The sequence below is a fragment of the Suricata suricatta genome, chromosome 17 (assembly GCF_006229205.1).
Source record: "Suricata suricatta isolate VVHF042 chromosome 17, meerkat_22Aug2017_6uvM2_HiC, whole genome shotgun sequence".
In the NCBI taxonomy this organism is placed as follows: Eukaryota; Metazoa; Chordata; class Mammalia; order Carnivora; family Herpestidae; genus Suricata; species Suricata suricatta.
This window is the reverse complement of record NC_043716.1, coordinates 52,732,506-52,751,872: the sequence shown is the minus strand read 5'-3', so window position 1 is coordinate 52,751,872 and position 19,367 is coordinate 52,732,506. Positions and strand designations below refer to the sequence as shown.

The 19,367-nt window shown below is 58.9% G+C and overlaps 1 protein-coding gene across 1 annotated transcript; it reads left to right on the top strand.

The window, feature by feature from the left end:
- The first annotated feature begins 838 nt into the window (after positions 1-838).
- On the top strand, positions 839-19,088 carry HID1 (HID1 domain containing). The gene is made up of 19 exons (XM_029928769.1): positions 839-992; positions 6,437-6,586; positions 7,055-7,225; positions 7,766-7,879; positions 8,451-8,557; positions 8,813-8,929; positions 10,616-10,838; positions 11,020-11,076; positions 11,907-12,047; positions 12,213-12,303; positions 12,514-12,665; positions 12,771-12,849; positions 14,541-14,705; positions 15,874-16,101; positions 16,438-16,544; positions 17,034-17,114; positions 17,697-17,788; positions 17,896-18,054; positions 18,257-19,088. Exons 1-19 carry the CDS (start codon positions 927-929, stop codon positions 18,318-18,320), a joined length of 2,364 nt encoding a protein of 787 aa, XP_029784629.1. The 5' UTR covers positions 839-926; the 3' UTR covers positions 18,321-19,088.
- Positions 19,089-19,367: the final 279 nt, after the last annotated feature.

Genomic DNA, 19,367 nt, shown 5'->3' with positions numbered 1-19,367 from the left:
GAAAGGTGTTCGTTATCACTAATAATAGTATTAATTTGCCTCTACCAAAGGCTCACTCAGCTGAACCATGTTTTTACTTCTTTCCTTATTTCTTTCCCAAGCCAATTGCTCATAAGGGGCGGGCCCTGTGACTTAAGCTCCCTATGTCCGGTTCTTGACATAGGGTTAGTAAATAACAGTCCCACAACATATTTTGTTGAAAATCAATGGACCTACAAGCATTCACAGGGGAGGCAAGTGGCCAGAAAGCAGTTGTGGGAAACTGGGAGACCCTCCCACTCTCATCAGGCCGGGAGCTGCCTGGAGTCTGGGGCTTGTGGCTGGAAAAACAGCGGGCCTCTTTGGTGATGTGGGTTTGACAAGTCAAATAAAAGGGAACCAAGAAAGCAAATGGTGAGAAAAAAAAAATGAAAAAAGGAATGGGGAGAATCAGGACTGACAAGGAAGAAACTCGAAGGAGAGGGCTGCCTGGGAAAGTATGGGCCCAGAGTTACCTGGGGACCAATGGGGAGGATGGGGGCAGGGGACGGGAGGCTGGGAGGGTTGCAGGCCCTGGCGGCCGAGTGGAAATGGGAGAGATGGAACAGGGAAAGCGCTACGAAGCCGGAGGGGGACGCGGAGGTCCGGGGTCCGGGGAAGCAGGAGCCCTGGAGCGTGGTAACAGCGGATCCGAGGGAGGCCGACTCCAGGCGCCTGGAGTGGGCGGTGCGGGGCGCGGCAGGTGCGGAGGCGGAGCCACCTGAGGGCGGAGCCAAACGGGGAGGAGCCTAGAGGGGGCGGAGCCGACGCCGGGCCCGCAGGCGGGGTGCGCCGCTCCTCTTCTGCGAGAGCAGCGGGGGCCGCGGAGCTGGAGCTGGAGCCGGAGCCGGAGCCGGGGCCGGGGCGGGAGTCGGGGCCGGGGCCGGGCCGGAGCGGGCTCCAGCGATATGGGGTCGGCCGATTCTAAGCTGAATTTCCGAAAGGCGGTGATCCAGCTCACCACCAAGACGCAGGTGCGACCGGGGCCCCGGCCTCCCCACCCACCTGCCGGGCTGGGGGCTGGGCAGGGCCGGAGGGGGGGGGCTGCGCGAACTTGGCTTGTCAGGAGATGGGGGACCAGCAGGCCCGCAGGGTGACCCTGAAGCCAGGGCCGGAGTGGGACCCCTTGGCCTGTAGCCCAGGGCTTCATCCCCTAGCCCTAGCCTCTCATCCCCGGCCTCCTCTCCTGGGAATATCCCTCTGTTCGCAGCCGCTGCTGCCACCTTAGGCTGACGTGTGCCTACTCCCAGAGTCGGCAATGCCGCTGTCCGCCACCTGTCCCGCCCCCTCCCCCACCCCATCCCCGCTCCCGCCCCTCCAGCCTCGCATCTTCAGCTTCCCCCCTCTTTCCGCCCCCATCCACCCATCCACCTCCCTGCTCCCTTCCCTGTCCTCCGGTGCCCGAGGTTCCCAGACACATAGACCCTGGCTGATTCAAGGCAAACAAAGCCGGCCGGCGCCTGCCAGGTCGGGGAAAACAGCTGGTGCGCGGTGGCAGCGGCCTCGCTGGGCCCAGGTCGATGTCCACAGCAAGGGAAGGCCCGGGTCTTCCTGAGAACGTGCAAAGAGTGGCGGGCAGCCCTGCAGCCTCGCAAAGGGACCTGTTCCCAGGCCATGGAGTCCAGTTTCCCAGCTGGGGACCACAGCTCCAGGGGGCTTCTCCTCTGAGGCCCAGCGGTGGGGATGGCTGTGTTTTCAGGTGCCTTCTGTTCTCTGGGTCAGGGCTGACAACCCTCCAGGTTGTCTTTGACTGGCTGGTGTGGGGTGTGGGAGTGTCTTTCAGCCTAGTGCCTGCTGAAAACTCCCCTGAATTCACAAGTGACACAGAGATCACCTCCTTGCCCCCAACACATGGGACCTGGCCCCAGCAAGGCTGCTTCCTGCCTGTCCCTTCTCTTCTGACCCCTTGAACCAGGCTGCTATGGGTACAGAGATGCCCAGCCCTGATTCCCCAGATCCCCCACTTTCAAGGGAGTCAGGGCTTGCTGCTGTCTGGGACTTTCCTCTTCCCCTTACCCCCAGGGCTCTCTCTGGCTCATAGCAGTTAGAGTGGGACTGAGGAAGCCATCTCCCCAGCGCCAGCTGGTCACAGCTCCAGAGGCTGGACTCTCATCCTGTACTGTCTCATTCCCACGAGAGATAGGTCAGGTGCCTGGCAAATGCCCAGGGCCTCTGGAGAGTCCAGACCCAGCTCAGAGGCACTTGATAGAAACCAGATTTGCTCTTCAGTCACTTCCCTAATGGCTCCTGATTCATTTTAGCCCTTGGCTTTTTGGGGATGGGGCTTCTAGGTCTGTGGGTGGCAGCAAGTGGGCCAGTCCCTCAGTGTGGGGCCACAGGGAGAGGAGGGAGGGAGGCTCCCATGTTTACCTACCAGGGGAAGGAAACACCTTGTTGGAAGAATGAGTTATGGGCTGTTGGGTCAGCAGGCAGGGTCCTTTGCCAGGCCAGCAGGACTAGCTCAGCCAGGTCCCACACGATCTGAGTAGATTAGATTCCTACCTGTGCTGGCCCTCTCCCCCAAATACAGTGTGCCCATGGCTCCCCCAGGCTGCAGCCTGTTATGGAGCTGACTGAGATGGTACTGTCCCGTTTGCCAGCTGAGGACAGTAAGTCAGCTTGGGTCAAGCCTGGAACCGGAGACCTGGCTGGGTCTACCTCCGGAGACCAGGAGGGCCCTGGGCTGGCCTGAGGGAGAGAGCCTGAAGCCTCGGGTCCTGCACAGGGACCTGGCTTGGGCCACTGGGGAGTGAAGACCAGATCCCAGTTGGTTGTCCCAGACCTTGTCACTCAGAGTCCCCAAGGAGATTCAGGCAGCTGTCCACAGGGTGTCCTCTAGTCTCAGATCCTTAGAGGCTGTGCTATGAACACAGATGTTTGTTCTGGGCCACAGACAAGGAGACCCAGCACCTTTTCCTGTGGTGTGGACATGAGCCACCACTGCTGGGCCTTGCTTGCCTTCCTGAGCTGCATCCTGTTTTCTTCCTGCCCTGGGCTAGGCCTGACCCTGGTCCTGAGGCTTAGCAGTTTGGGCTATGTTTCCCGGACCTCTCCGAGGGTGGGTGGGGTGCTAGAAGGAGGACCTTTCTGGACCCAGGACCCTCCCTTAGATCCCGTCTATTTGGAGATTGTCTGCCATAGGCCAGATGAGACCCAGTGCGTCCATGTTTACATGTGTGCACACATATGTGTGTGTGAATGGTGTGGTGACAGAGTCCTCCAGAACAGGTTACCCTTAGCAGGCTGGAGCACTTGTGGTTCTTCCCTCCCTCTCCCCCCACCCTCCTCCCTTCCTCCCCCTCCCCCCTCAAAAGTTCAAAAGATGCAGCTGAGCCCCTAAGCTGGTGGGGGGGGTCTGGCCTGAGCAGGTGCTGGCAAAAGTGGGGCAAGAATATCTGGTTTCCTACCAGGGTCGCTCAGTCCTGGCAGCAAGAGCACTCCTACCTCCAGCAAAAATACTCTTTTCAAAAGAACTGGTTTGACTCTAGAAGCTTCCTTAAGTTGTCTGGAGCTGCGCTTGGGTAACTGGGATGGAAGCTAAGCTGTGTTCCTCTCCTCAGAAGCCTGAGGGGCTCCGGTGACCCTGGCCAATTACCTTTAGCATCAGGCGAGCCTGTGTGGGCAGGTGATGGTCACCAAGCTCCTGCAATGGGAGCCAGAGAGCCAGGATTCTCCTCTGCTTCTTGGCTGGACTAGCCTGGTGCCTCCTAAATTTCCTTCTAAGTCTCTCTCCTCATTTTGAATTCAGTCCCTAGGTAACACTTGCCTGAGGAACTAGGACAGAGGTCAAGTCCACTGATGCTCAGATGAGTTTCTGCCCCTTTAAGGGGGTAGTAGCTACTTGGGAGGTGGGGAAAGTGTCAGAGATGGGGGCTTCCCAGAGGTGCTCCCAGCTTCTCTAGGATGTCTGTCCTCATGCCAACCCTGGTCACCCACCCTGGGTGGGGGGTGACGTCCGGTGACTCCAGTGACTGGCAGAGGGCTGTCATGGCTGCGGGCAGGAGGGCCAGCAAACCCTAGCCCCAGGGTCCCTCCTTTGGCCTTTGTTCCTCTCCCCCAGCGAACTTGTTCTACCAGTTCTGGGACTGAGCAGGCCCTGGTACCAGGCCTGGCCTGTGGGCCACGGCCATGTGCTGTCCCCCATGTGCTGTCCTGTAACTTGGAGGGGAGGGGGCACTGCTTGGGGAGTAGGCCAGGGTACACCCAGACCCTGGTGAGGCTTTCTACCCCAGCCCTGAGCTTGGACCACCCCACTGGTGCTCAGACCTGCCCAGAGACTAGACTGAAGCGATCTCTAGGGCTAATGACAGCCATTCCCTGGACAAATATTGACTGAACATCTGCTGTCTGCTCCAACTGCAGGGTCGAGGAAGCAGGGCTGGTGGGCTAACGGGGCCTCGAGGCAGGCGCTTTGAGACCCTGGAGTCAGGGCCTATGATGAGTGATGGAGGGCGGGAACAGCGTTCCAAGGTGGAAGCAAGTCTCTCTGGGTCTAGAGCTCTGGGAGAATTCTTGGAAGAAGAGGATTCAGAGAACTGAGTTATTTTAAAATGAGATATATATATATATATATTTCTGATGGTGAGAGGAATGCACACTGGGTGTGGATTTGTGTGGTGGTAGGGCGTTTATCATGCTTTCAGAGAAGGAAGAAGGCTGGGTTCATGGAGCAACTGTCTCTTGTGGGAGCTGCTGTTCAGAGCGCCTTCGAACCCTGGCCCCTTGGCAGAGGAGCGTTCAAAAGGAAAACATAGCGATACACGTGCTTGCCGAAAAATACCCATTAAGGGGCGCCTGGGGGGCTCAGTTGGTTAAGCGGCCGACTTTGGCTCAGGTCATGATCTCAGGGTCCATGAGTTCGAGCCCCACGTCGGGCTCTGTGCTGACAGTTCAGAGCCTGGAGTCTGCTTAGGATTCTGTGTGTCTCCCTCGTTCTCTGCCCCTCCCTCACTCACACTCTGTCTCTCTCTCTCTCTCAACAATAAATAAACATTAAAAAAATTTAAAAAAAGAAAAATATCTGTTAAAAATAAAAACCACCCAGGCAATTAATTTCTGTGAACATTCGGTCATTTTCTTCTAGGCTTTTATTGCTATGTAATTTAGGAAAGACTGTGACCATCTTGTAGCCAGTTTTATACCTTCTCTTTTTCACAGTGTTGTACCATGTTTTTCATTCACTGATACTCTTTGGAATCATGGTTCTGGTGGTTGACATAGTAACCTATTGTATGAAAGTGCCTTAACTTTTTGAGTGTTCCCTGATTGTTGGCTATTTAGGTCGATTCCAACTTCCCACTATTATGAACGTTACCCCATTGGCGAGCATCCTTATACATGCACATCTCTGATTATTTCCTTAGGAAGGATTTCTAGAAGTGGAACTGATGGTTCACATTGGTTCCGTGTGAACTGCCTATGTGATTCAAAATGTACAAGTGTGTTCAAGGTGAACCACTTCCCTAGGACCAGTGGAACTTTGGAATGTGCTTGCTAGAAGGGTGGGCATGCAGGGAAGAGGGGACAGTCCGAGCAAACCAAAGAGAAGTTGTGACAGGGTTGTGTCATATGGATAGCGAACGCTGGTGCGCACATGCCCATGTACAACACGAGTGTGCGTGCATACATGTGCATACGTGTGTGCACATGTGTGCACGCATGAGGGTATGCGAGGTCAGATCTTGGCTGACTGTCTGGCCCAGGTCTGGACTCGGTCCTGCAGGCAGTGGCGAGGCCTAAAGCTCTCTGTGGAGGGAACGGTGTCCTTTGTGCTGTGCTTTGACCATGGGTTGGAGGCGGTGTGGAGGAAGGATTGAGGAATAAATTTGGAGGTGGGGCCCTGGCAAGAGTGAGCTGAGCTGTGGCACCTGCAGTGAATGCTGAACGCAGCAGGTGCAATTAGAGAGCCTCCGGGGTTGACTCCTGACTCCTTTAGATTTTGGTGTGCCCGGAGAGGGCAGAAGCCATGGCCGAGGGGAGACAGTGAGGCGGGGCTTGGGTGAAATGATCACCGATCCTCCTGCCTTCTTCCTTTGGGGAGGAGCATGACCTGGGTCTGGTCCCCAGGTGCTTGACCTAGCAGAATGGCCTGGGGAGGTCCCGAGGTGGGGAGACCCTGCCAGAGGAGGATGGTCAGTTTCCCTGTCCCTTAGGGGCTGAGTTAGGCTTTGGCTGACGAAACCAGTGCCCGGCTGACCTCTGGCATCCGCGCCAGGTGTCTCCATCCTGCCTGTGCCAGCCCCAGGCTCATGATGGCTGCAGCACGGCCCCCACACGGGAGGGCTCCTGGGCACCAGCAGGGATGGAACAGGGAGACCGTGGCTTCCTTTCCAGGGCTCCTTCGGCTACAGACCGGTAAACTGTGGGCCTGTTGGTAAGGGATGGTGTAATGACTCTGGACCCATCTGGGCCCCCACAGCCTGTGGAAGCCACCGATGATGCCTTCTGGGACCAGTTCTGGGCAGACACGGCCACCTCGGTGCAGGACGTCTTTGCGCTGGTGCCAGCGGCAGAGATCCGCGCTGTGCGGGAGGAGTCACCCTCCAACCTGGCCACTCTGTGCTACAAGGTGAGCGTCGGGTCACCCCCTGCTGGGCCATTCCCCACCCTCCCATGGGGGCTGAAGCTGGCCTGGCCCTGGGGACCGAGAGAGCAGGTACCGTGTACCCACCTGCCCGGGTCTGGGCTCTGGTGGGGAAATGATCCTGCCAGCTCCCCCTGGGAGGGCTTCCTCCGGCCCCCACCTTGCTGAACCCTTCCCACACATTGCAAGCTCATTCAGCTCACCCTGTGCGGTGGACGCTGATCATGTCACCATTTTACAGATGAGGAGACAGATTCAGACAGGTGGTCACTTAGCAATGTCTCAGCCGGTGAGCCGAGGCCTGGGCTCTCCGGTGAGGCTGCTCTCGGGGCCACGTCTCCGTCCCCCTGGGCTGGCTGGCCCTGTCTGCCTCTCCCCCTCCAAAGCCTGGGGTGACCCCAAATGCCAGGGCCCCACGCCCCACCCTTCTAGCGTCTCTGCCTGTCCCCACAGGCTGTGGAGAAGCTGGTGCAGGGAGCTGAGAGCGGCTGCCATTCGGAAAAGGAGAAGCAGATTGTCCTGAACTGCAGCCGGCTTCTCACCCGTGTGCTGCCCTACATCTTCGAGGACCCCGACTGGAGGGGTTTCTTCTGGTCCACAGTGCCCGGGGCAGGGCGAGGAGGGGTCTGTGGGCCTGGCTGTGGGGCCGGGTGGGAGGTTATGGGGTGACAGGGAGAGAACCCACTTGGGGTCGGTCATATTCCTCCAAATCTCTTGTGGGGTTTGGGGAGTACATGCATAGATGAGGAGGGGGCTTCTCCCACGGGGGTCTCTGCCCTGCAGCTGCGCAGATGTGGGGGCAGGGCAGCTGGGCACTTGCCCTCCCTATCTGCCCCCTCCCAGGCTGAGGGCAGGGCCCCAGTGATTCCCAGCAGGCCTGAGGCTCTAGAGTTTTAGGGACCTGGCCTGGTTCCTCCCAGTCAGCGGGGAGGTTCTGCCGCCCGCCCCCCCCCCCCCATCCCAGCCCTGCTCCTGCTCTGGCCCCCTTCTGCCTTAGGAGGTTTGAGGTGATTGGGAATCCACTTCCTTTTTCTTCTGCCTCTTCCTTCATCCCACCGCCCATGGGCGCCAGCCTGGGCCCAGATCCCCACCGCCTTTCACCCTGGGGCCACCTCTCCTTGGCCAGTGACCGCTGAGGCAGCCTGTATGCTATGTCCCGAGCAGGGAGAGGATGACGACGAGAACGCCCGGCCCCTGGCCGAGTCCTTGCTCCTGGCCATCGCCGACCTCCTCTTCTGCCCAGACTTCACTGTCCAGAGCCACCGGAGGAGCACTGTGGTGAGAGTCCCCCAGCCTCCTGCACCCCACACCCCCAGGGTGGGGAGGGCTCTGGTCCCGGGTTGAGGGCAGGACACTGTGAGGGCAGGGGTGGCTCTGGAAGAGCGGGCACGTCTGGGGAAGGGCTGGTGGCTGGCACAGCTGGAGAGGAGCCAGCTGGTGCCTGGCCCCGCCCCCTGCATCCGGGAGGCTGGGCATAGGCACCCATTGTCCTCGCTGGGCAGTGGGTGGGGGAGTGGGGCTGGGACAAAGGAGGTCTGGCCCTTTCACTTCCTGTGGGCCTGTGGACTCGACCTTGAGTGTTCTCTGCGCCCCCTTCCACGCACCACCAGGTGCACCCAATTCCATCCCCCCCCCTTTCTCCCCTGCCTCAAGCTAGGACCTAGCAAGTAAATGAACCAGAGGAGAAAAATTAGCTTTCAAGAACATTAATTTCTTCCCTTGCGCATCATCGCTGGGGCATTTTGAGGGTCTGTCTTTAGGACAATATGAGGGTCTCTGCCCCCAGGGATGATAGTGGGGGTCCTGACCACTCACTCCCAGCCTGATGGCTCTCTGACTGTGTCTCCAGGACTCAGCAGAGGATGTGCACTCCCTGGACAGTTGTGAATACATCTGGGAGGCTGGCGTGGGCTTTGCTCACTCCCCCCAGCCCAACTACATCCATGATGTGAACCGGTGAGCTTTGCTTGGACCCAGAGCCCACAGTGTAGCTGGACCCCAGGTCTTCCCCCCACTCCTGGCTCAGAGGGGGAACTCTGCGTGGGGTCTTTCAAGGACATCCTGTCCCCTCGTGACCCAACATCAGCGGGGATAAAATGGGGTCATTTCTTTTCATGGACTTGAGCTGGGGCCGGGCAGGGTGGGCGTGCCCTCCTAGAGGAGAAGTGCGATCTTCAGGTTCTGAACCCCCTGTAATCCCCCCTCCCTAAGGATGGAGCTGTTGAAACTGCTGTTGACGTGCTTCTCTGAGGCCATGTACCTGCCCCCGGCTCCAGACAGTGGCAGTACCAACCCGTGGGTGCAGTTCTTTTGTTCCACGGAGAACAGGTGAGGGGCCCCTGGCCTTTCTTTCCATTCTCCTGGTTCCAGGCAGCTCAGAGCGGAGGCCGCCTTCCAGCCAGGAGTCTCAGTCGAGGGAAGGTGCTGCCCCCTGGTGGTGATTGCTTGCAATGCACCAGCCACACGTCGTGTCCTGAAAAGTTCAGTGCCCCAAATGGGGGTGGGCCGCTAGGTGAACCGTGCCTGGGTCCTCCATCTAGAGCTCTACTGTCCCACAGAAATATAAATGCCATCCACATATGCAAGCCGAACACTGCTAGTAGTGACAGTGAGAGAATAAAAAAGAAACGGGAAGATTTAATTCTATTTCATTTAACCGAATATATACAAAATGCTGCTAACATTTACCATGTAATCAGTGTGCAAAATTATTGAGAGGTTTTACATTCCCTCCCTGCTAAGTTTCCAAAATCTGTGGAGTTTATACATACGATACATCTCCATTCAGGCCAGCCACATGGTTTACTTCTCATCAGCTGCATGTAGATTGTTTCCAGCACTGCATGGTGGCTGGGGAGGAGGCATCACGAAACACCCTGAAGGATGGGGGCGCCCATGGGCTCTGGGGGCACACATGAGTACCTGCGGGTGTCACGTGGCGGAGTGGGTATTCAGAGCAGGCACACATGGTATACACAGCCGTGCCCAGGGACGTGCAGGCGGCTCAGGAGTTAGTGCCCCTAAGGGTCTGGCTCACATTCTTAATTCCAGGCTCTCATTCCCACGCGGCACGCTTCATCCTTCCGATTTTGCTGGCCTTGTGCCCAACTCCCCTCCCCACCCCCAGCCCCAGAAGAGAAGGGAACCCAGACCCCTCCCTCCACAAGCCTCAGTCAAAAGCTGGCCTGAGGTTTTCTCCTCACCAGCGTTATCAGGCAAATAGCCACACTTTGCCCCTCACTTAACCTCTCTGGGTCTCAGTTTCCTCGTCTGTAAGATGAGGAGCTTGAACCCTGACACCTTACAAATCTCTGAACGGAGTCATCTGGTGGCCGGGGAAACTGGGTGTTGGAGCACACGCTCTGCTCCCCGAGGGGAAGCCCAACTCTCTGTGAGACTCCAACCTGTTCTTTGAAGTCCCAAGGGAGGGGACCTGCCTCCCCAAGACCCGAGGGCCACGTCATTGTACATTCGTCCAAGCCTCTAGATGGTGCGGTGCCTAGGATGGACCCTAATGTAAACTATGGGCTTTGATGGCGTGGCCACATGGGTTCGGTGTGATAACGCGCCACTCTGGCTATCAGTAGTGGGGAGGCTGTGCATGTGGGGGGGGCAGGGAGTACAGGGGAATCTCTGTTCCTTCCTTGTGATTTTGCTGTGAACCTAAAACTGCTCTAAAAATAGTCTTAAAAATAGGCTTTAGCCGTTGGGAGAAAAATCTAAGGGATATCGACATGATTTCCCGTATAACTGGCCATCCTACTCTTGGTAATAAGTTCCTCTGCCCACGGCCCCGCCTGGCCTGGGTTCTGGATGCCCGCAAGGACAAGGAGGGGCCTCTAGTACTTGGGAGGGCTTCGTCCTGGTCCTGCAATCTGGCTCCCAGCCTAGGGCGGGCGCTGAGGCACTTGTTGAATGAGGGAGGGGCTTGGCTGACCCTCTTGCGTGGCCACCTGGGAGGTGGACGCGGGCCGGTCTGGTGGTCTCCGCAGCCTCGCCCCTCCTCTGCCGCAGACACGCCCTACCCCTGTTTACCTCCCTCCTCAACACCGTGTGTGCCTATGACCCTGTGGGCTACGGGATCCCCTACAACCACCTGCTCTTCTCCGACTACCGGGAGCCCCTGGTGGAGGAGGCTGCCCAGGTGCTCATCGTCACCTTGGACCATGACAGTGCCACCAGCGCCAGCCCCACCGTGGACGGCACCACCACAGGCACTGCCATGGATGACTCGGACGTAAGGATGGGAGTGGGGGGAGGGCGGCTGGCCCTTCCAGGGTTGGGGCACTCTCTTTAGCAGAGCTGGGCAAGGGCTACCAGGTGGGCACCTCGTGGTGAGCCTGGGGATGTCTGAGGGCGCCCTGGGGTAGCGGCAAGGGGTGAGGCCACCCGCTTATACCAGGCTCCGTCGTTGGCAGCCTCCAGGACCCGAGAACCTGTTTGTGAACTACTTGTCCCGCATACATCGTGAAGAGGTGAGTCGAACACTGCTCTTGCTCCAGTGGATTCTCGGTGCCCCCACAACGGTTATGGGCTTGCAGGGCCTGAGAGGTTGGAGATGAGATGGGGTAGGGGGAGTCCGGACCCCTACAGGAAGGAACCAGGGCTCCTGTGGACTTGGCCACCCCTGGTGAAACAGTGATGGCAGGACTTGGAGAGTTTTGAGATACAGAAAAGGGCCGATGGCCTCAACTGACTAAGGACAACAGGGCAGGCTTCCAGGAGGAGGTGGCTCTGATGTCAGGTTTTGGTCAGGGGAATGACAGTGGCCTTTAAGGAAGACCTGAGTCCTTGTGTCCTGTGTCTTGGGGGAGGTTCTTGTGTTCCCTGAGCTCTGGCTTCTGCAGCGGTAACGTGGAAACAGGAACTGCCTCCTTGCCTCGTTGGGAGGATTTCTTGTAGCAGGTGCTGAGTGAATGACCGCTCTGTGAGACCAGTAGAGTGCGACTGCGGTGTGACAGGGTGACAGGAGGGGTGGGGGCATGGCATCGGTTAACACAGAGTCCAGGTGGGCAGGAGCCAGTTCAGGGTGTGGGGGCGGGAGGTCACTAGGAGCAGCCTTGCTCAGGGACAGGGGAGCCAGCGGCCTGGGGGAGTGGCAGGAGTTCCCTCCAGAACTTTCCTGGACTCAGCTTCCTGAGGGGCCTGCGTCAGGACAGCTGCTGATAACAGAATCTGGGCCTTTCAGGCTCTAGAGGTGGGACCAGGCTCCCGGGCTGGGTGGTGGTGGAGGGAGGAGGCATTTGTGGCGAAGCCGGAGCCACAGAGGACTTGATTGGACAGGTCTCTGCTGTCCCCCACTCAGGACTTCCAGTTCATCCTCAAGGGCATAGCCCGGCTGCTCTCCAACCCTCTGCTCCAGACCTATTTGCCCAATTCCACCAAGAAGATCCAGTTCCATCAGGAGCTGCTGGTCCTCTTCTGGAAGCTCTGTGACTTCAATAAGGTGGGCTGGCCTCAGGGACCCAGCCTGGCAGGCATGGACTCCCCTGAGATGGGGAGCGGTCACTCTGGAGACCCCAGGGATGGGGACAGTGTCTGGGATGGGGAGGGGGTGGGGCAGAGCTGTCTCCCCTCTGATCCTGCCCTCCTGTCCCCCTCCCCCAACCAGAAATTCCTCTTCTTTGTGCTGAAGAGCAGTGATGTGCTGGACATCCTGGTCCCCACCCTGTATTTCCTCAATGATGCCCGAGCGGATCAGTGTAAGGCTGGGGTGGGCATGAGATCCTGGGGGGCTTCCTGGTAGAGGGGTGGGTCCGGCCAGTCTGTGCTGCTTCCCAGGAGCTCAGGCTTGGGGCTCTGACCTTCCACCAGGGGCTTCTTCCAGTGCTTCCGAGATGGGTCTCTGCCCTGGGCTCCCTTTCTCCCCTCCCCACCCCGTGTGCTGACTTCTCTCATACCGCGTGCTGCAGCTCGGGTGGGCCTGATGCACATCGGAGTCTTCATCCTGCTGCTTCTGAGCGGGGAGCGGAACTTTGGGGTGCGGCTGAACAAGCCCTACTCAGTGCGCGTGCCCATGGACATCCCCGTCTTTACCGGTACCCACGCAGACCTGCTCATTGTGGTGAGGGGCCTCCCTCAGCCAGGCCCTGGGGGCGTGGGGGATGTCCTTTTGGCTCAGTCTGGGGGTCGAGGGGACCCCACGGCACCCCTCTGCCTCCTCGCACAGGTATTCCACAAGATCATCACCAGCGGTCACCAGCGGCTGCAGCCCCTCTTCGATTGCCTGCTCACCATCGTGGTCAACGGTAGGGGGGCTGGGAGCCCAGTGCTCACCACCAGGTGGCGCCAGGTCACGGGCTGACCTGCCGCGCCTCCCTGCCTCAAACCCATAGTCCAATAGCAATGTGATGGTGGCTACATATATACACCGGTCAATTTTCTAGTAGCCATATTAAAAAAAAATAACAGAAACAGGAGACAATAATTTTATAATGTATTTTATGTAATCCACTCTACCCAAAATATCATTATCTCAACATATAATCCCCATGAAAATTAGGTATATATTTTTTAATTTTTAAAATTTACTTATTTATTTCAAAAAATTTTTAAGGTTTGTTTATTTTTGAGAGAGAGAGAGAGAGCGTGAGCAGGGGAGGGCCAGAGCTGAGCTGCCAGCACAGAGCCTGATGAGGGACTCAAACCCAACAAACGTGAAATCGTGACCTGAGCTGAAATCAGATGCTTAATTGACCCCAGGCACCCCTTAGGTTTATTTATTTTTGAGAGAGAGAGAAAGAGAGGGCTAGAGAGAATCTCCGTGCTATCAGCAATCTCACAAACCGTGAGATCGTGACCTGAGCCGAAATCAAAAGCCAGATGCTTAACCGACTGAGCCACCCAGGCGGCCCCCAAATTACTGGGACATTGTCTATTCTTTTTTATATCCAGTCTTCAAAATCTTGTGTGTTTCACATCTCGGTTAGAACCAGCTATGTTTCAAGTGTTTAATGGCCACAAACAGCTGGCGATGACTACCCTGGACAGCACAGGTCTGGACAGTGTGGTCTCAGGGCGCCAGTCTCCCGCAAGGGCTGCAGACACGTGTGCCTCAGGGGAGGGGCTCGGGCTGGCTGGTGTGCTGGGCCCAGGAAGGCGGGTGGCAGTGGGCTGAGGCAGCGTGACTTAGGTGTGGTTGTCTTTGGTAGAGGACGTCTTGGCAGGGAGTGGCTTGGACTCCAGAGTTGGTGGGATGGAGCCGGGCTCCGGAGGCGTCTAGCTGCTCCCTGAGCTCTGGGGCCAGAACCTTCTGTGACTGCTTCACCCCCTGGCTCCATCTCACCCATTTTAGCCGAGCGCTAAGTGTAGCCGGTTCTGAGAAATGCACTGATGAACAAGAAAGCCCCGGTCCCTGCCCCGGCCTAGTGAGGGAGAAAGACAGGAGACAAAGAGGTGCACAGATCAATATTTGGCTTCATGCCATGCACAGCGTTTCATCTCTGACTCCCCCTCACGGGCCCTGCAAAAATTAAGTTTCTAATTATGTGCGGAGTATCGGTTTGATCTCGAGTTTGCATTCCTGCTCCATCATTTTACAGTGGGGAGCTTCGGGCAAGTTACAAACCTCTCTGAGTCTCAGTTTCCTCGTGTATAAAAATGGGGGTGGTTTTGTCAGTGTCTGGCCCCCCCCTTTCAGAGGCGTGGCGAGGAATGGCGAGGGGCCATGTGTAGGTGGCTCTGTCAACAGTAGGGCTGTCCACATGGTGGAGGGACCGGGGGGGACCCACCCTGCCCCCCTGGAGCCGAGCAGAAGCCATGGCCGGGGTGGCCTTGGCCTCTGGCGGCTTGTTCTTCCTGGCTTTGGTGGGGGTTGGGGGCGGTTTACAGGGAAGGGGCAGGCAGGGATTGGCGGCGGGAGCACGTTGTCCGGCTCAGGCCGGGGTGTGTAGGGAGGGCCGCTGAGGGCCCCAGGAGTGAGCCGGCTCCTCCCCTGCAGTGTCCCCCTACCTCAAGAGTCTGTCCATGGTAGCTGCCAATAAGCTCCTACACCTGCTAGAGGCCTTCTCCACCACCTGGTTCCTCTTCTCTGCCGCCCAGAACCACCACCTGGTCTTCTTCCTCCTGGAAGCCTTCAACAACATCATCCAGTACCAGTTTGATGGTGAGGCAGCAGCCCGAGCCCCTGGCCTGGGTGGGCATCAGGACGGGCAGTGCGCAAGGACACCATCCCATCTAATGAGGGCGCAGCTCTCTGTCCCGCTGCTCCCAGTTCATTCAGGACGCATTTATTAAGCATCTGCTGTATACCAAGCTCAGTGGTGGGTGGAGGGGATACAGTGGAGAGCAAAGCAGAATGCTTCCTCCCCTGGGGCTGGAGGCACGGAGGGAGGCTTTAAACTGGCGGTCACCCAGACGAACAGGTCACCTTAAATCTGAGGAAACGGAAGTTCAGAGAGGTGTGAGGCCTGTGGCTGTCATAAATGCCAGGCTGCCTGCTATAAATTAGGGCCTGGCCGCTTGTTAGCTCTGTGACTGTGGACATATAACCTCTCTGAGCTTCAGTTTCTTCGGCTGTAAGACAATCATAACAGCGGTACTAAGAATCCTTATCTCTGAGAGTTTTGGGGAGAAGAAATAACTCACAAGCAGCATTTAGCAGAGTAGCCACTTAAATATCAGCGGTTATTTTTATTTCCAAAAGTAATATTTGCACTGCTCTGTGAGGGAGGAATGGGGCTGGGGTAGGGTGGAAAAGCATTGCGTGGGGGGTGGCAACATATGCAAAGGCCCTGGGGTGAGATACTGAGCTGAAAGCAGAATAGTGTGGTGAGAGGCAGGACCAGAGAGCTGGACGGGACATTGAAGACCCAGCACTGAGAGAATTCAGCGTGGGCAGCAGAGCACAGGCACATGCCATATGGTCCTTATTGTCCCTCCTCCTGGAGACCTGGCCAGGGACACGGTCAAGATATTGAACAGCTGGCTTGGTGTGGGCACTGACCCGCTGGGCCTGCCCCACCTTGCCAGGGTTACCCCTTGGCATGCTGGGTTGTTAGGGGGTCTGGAAGGGACTGGGGAGGGGTATGGGGGTGAGGGCTCATCCCAGAAGCTCTTTTCCAACAATGTGACATCCTGGTAAAAGCACCACCACCATGCACGCCGTCGGGTGCCAGCCTTCTGCAGCTCCATCTCTTGGGGGCCCTGCGCCGCCTTCAACCCCTGGAATCGGACCCCCTCCTATCCTGCAGACTCCCCCTCCCAGAAATCTGCCTGGGCGGAGGGGGAGGGGAGGGGGCCTCCCTGAGGTGAGGCTTGCTTCCTCTCAACAGGAAACTCCAACTTGGTCTACGCCATCATCCGAAAGCGCAGTGTCTTCCACCAGCTGGCCAACCTGCCCAGCGACCCGCCTGCCATCCACAAGGCCTTGCAACGGCGCCGACGGACACCTGAGCCCTTGTCCCGAACTGGCTCCCAAGAGGGCGCCTCCATGGAGGGCTCCCGGCCCGCCGCCCCCGCCGAACCTGGCACCCTCAAGACCAGCCTGGTGGCCACCCCAGGTCTGGCCCTGGCAGGTGGTGGAGGCGGTAGGGGGCACCTGCACGATTGGGGGACAGGCAGGGTCTCTGGGATGTCGTCCAGTCTCTGGCAAAGGGCATGGCTGAGTTGGGAAGCTGAGGGGATAGGCCGTGGGGGTGGGGGTGAGGATATTGGGAGGCGCAGGAGGACTAGCTTGGTTGGGCCTGAGCCTCGGAACTGGGTGTGCGGGGGTTGGGGTCAGGCATGGCATCGCTAAAGTGGGTGGAGGCAAGAGGGGGCCTCATGAGGCCCAGCGCAGGTGCTTCCTTGGAGTGGTCCCACAGCAGGTGTCACCTCCCCACCTGCCCCGCCCCCAGGCATCGACAAGCTGACCGAGAAGTCCCAGGTGTCAGAGGACGGCACCTTGCGTTCCCTGGAGCCCACGCCCCAGCAGAGCTCGGCCGATGGCAGCCCCACTGCGGAGGTGGGTGACGGGCACTCCCACGGTGGGGTGAGCTTGGGACTTCCCGTCCTCCCTGGCCCCTGCGGTGTGGGCTGGGCCAGGGCACCCTGGATTACCTGCAGCAGGAACCCAGTGCCCAGGGCATGGGGGGGGTGCTTTCACAGACCTCTCCCTTGTTTACTGGTCCCAGGCTTAAGCCCTTGGCCTTCAGACTCCTCATCCATCAGCCTTATCTGAGCCGAGCTGGCCTTTACCCCACCAGCCCAGTCAGCCCCTAGCCCGAAACCTGTCATCAGGCTGGGTTGGGTCGGGCAGGGCCTGAAGCCCAGGGCAAAGGGTGCTGGGCTGGGCTGTCGGGAGTGAGCCCCCCACCAAGGAGGCCAGTGGAGACGCATCGTGGCCTCCTAGATTCCAGACTATGGGAGGCACTGGAAAGAAGGGCTGCCCCTCTGTCCTCTGCCCCATGCCTGCTGCCCGTGCCCCTCACTCCTATCCCTTCCCTGGCTCCAGGAGCCCGGCCAGGCGTGGCGGGAGCAGCGGCGACTGTCCAGCGCGTCAGCCAGTGGGCAGTGGAGCCCAACATCGGAGTGGGTGAGGGTTTGGGCACGGGGCTCCCGGCCCTAGCAACAGCTCAGTGAAGGCTTGGATGGGAACGTGTCCAAACCCCAGAACTAGCCTGGGAGCCAGGCTCCGGAGTACTCCTTCCGGCTGGGTGACCTTGGACTCTCCGGCTGGGCTGCTTCCTCTGCTTACACTGTCCCCAGAGTGCGATGCAGGGCTGAGCCTCAGTGGCCCAGGGTGCTCGCTTCTTACTAAGCTTCCCTTTCCTGCTTCCTTCCCCAACTCACTCATCTGCTCCCCCGTGTGTGCCCCGTGATCACTACTAATTACACTTCCTTGGGGATAAATGTCCTACTCGATCGTGCCATCGTGAGGATCCAAGGGGATGGTTTTTGGCACGTAGCGTATGCTCAATGAGAGGCCACGGCTCTCCCCGTGAATGACAGTCCGTGTTCACGGGCGCTGCCCGGTGCCAGGCCCTGGCTGGGGGGAGCAGGAACCCTTTCTGCCTCCGGGAGCCCGTGGTTCTGGGTCAGGGGTCAGGCCTCTCCTCTCGCCTGCGGGGGCTGCTCTCCCAGCCCCAGGAACCCTTGTCCCCCCTCCGCCCCCCAGGTTCTCTCGTGGAAATCCAAGCTTCCCCTTCAGACCATCATGAGGCTGCTGCAGGTGCTCGTTCCTCAGGTGGAGAAGATCTGCATTGACAAGTGAGGCCTGGGCTGGGGCGGCAGGGGGGCTCTGGGGAGCGGCAAGCTCAGGCGGGGGCCCCGGTGGGAGCCGGAGCACCTTGGAACCCGCGCTCTCCTCCTGGCAGGGGCCTGACGGATGAGTCGGAAATCCTGAGGTTCCTGCAGCACGGCACCCTGGTGGGGCTGCTGCCCGTGCCCCACCCCATCCTCATCCGCAAGTACCAGGCCAACTCGGGCACGGCCATGTGGTTCCGCACCTACATGTGGGGCGTCATCTACCTGAGGTGGGTCCCACCACGGCAGCAGACTTAATGTCAACCGGTGGGCAGTGGGATGGGGCAGGTCTCGTCAAGTTCAGGGTGGGCTCCCACTGCCTGGAGTGGGGCAGCAGGGTTGAGGGGCTGGGGCAGGACCACCTCCTAGCTCCTCCCCAGTCTTGGCAGCGAGGCCTCCCAGCACCCCTGTGACAGCCCACTCCCTTGGCAGGAATGTGGACCCGCCTGTCTGGTACGACACAGACGTGAAGCTGTTTGAGATCCAGCGGGTGTGAGGAGGGCAGCCTCCCAGGGGCTGGACCCGGGGGAGGGTGGGGGCCCTGGGCCCCTGATGCTCCCCTGACTCCCCGTTCTGGGCTTCAAATTGCCGCAGTCAGAGCTGGGGCTGGCAGTGTGGGGGGGTCCTGGGGGGCGGGCCTGGAAGACCCCTTGTGGCGGGGATGGTGGGACAGGATGTGATCAAACTCCCTTCCTCGTCCCCCCTTCCCCCCCACCGCCAGGGCTGTGGGCTCCCACCCAGGCCCTGGCCAGAGCCCCCACCTCACTCTGGCTCCCCCTCAAGACTCCTTGTCTGTGCTGCCCACCCCGAGACGCCACCAGGTCCCTGTGCCATAATGGGCTGCCCCACAGGGAGCTGGGAGTTGTCCCTAAAGGCACTGGGCAGGGGCAGGGAAACCTTTCCAAGCCTCCTAACCTGGAACCACCTGCCCAGGCCCGGCTTGCTGCCGGGGCCCAGAGGAGTAAGGAGAGTGTCTGGTCGCTTGAGGAGGAGACCAGGGGCTGCTGGACTGCAGCAGCCAGACGAGGGGACCTCATGCATTGCAGGGGTTTGGAGCGGGTGTTGAGGGTGTCCTACTATATTCTCTCTGGTCAATGGATATGCCTGCCCCCACCCACTGCCTGGCTGACGGGGGGGTGGCAGGGGCAGGATGTCACCCCTCTGTCCTCCAGCTCTGGCCTCTGGGCCTCCCTCACCTACTTGTGGCAGTACAATCTTTGCTCTGTACAATCGGCCTCTTTACACAATAAACTGTCCTCTCCACCTCCTGGCTCTTTGTGTTTGGAGGGAGGGGAGGGAAGGGGAGAGGCTCTGGCCGTGGCTCTTGTCTTCAGGGCAGCCGGGAACTCGGTCTCCCAGAGTCAGTCCCCAGAAGGCCCTCAGCATATGTCTGGGACCCAGCATTTGTCATTTTCTTGGGTGGCGAAGTGGAGGATTGTACCCTCTCACCCAGAGTGTGGCCCCCAGAGAAAGAGCCCAGGCAGGAGAGGGCAGAGGCTTGCCTTTCAGCTTCTGCACGGCCCCCCAGGGATGTGCCGGTCCC

Coding starts and splice junctions, on each gene's coding strand:
- HID1 (XM_029928769.1), top strand. CDS start 927: ATGGGGTCGGCCGATTCTAAGCTGAATTTCCGAAAGGCGGTGATCCAG. Junction 993..6,436: donor AGCTCACCACCAAGACGCAG/GTGCGACCGGGG, acceptor GGGCCCCCACAG/CCTGTGGAAGCCACCGATGA. Junction 6,587..7,054: donor TGGCCACTCTGTGCTACAAG/GTGAGCGTCGGG, acceptor CTGTCCCCACAG/GCTGTGGAGAAGCTGGTGCA.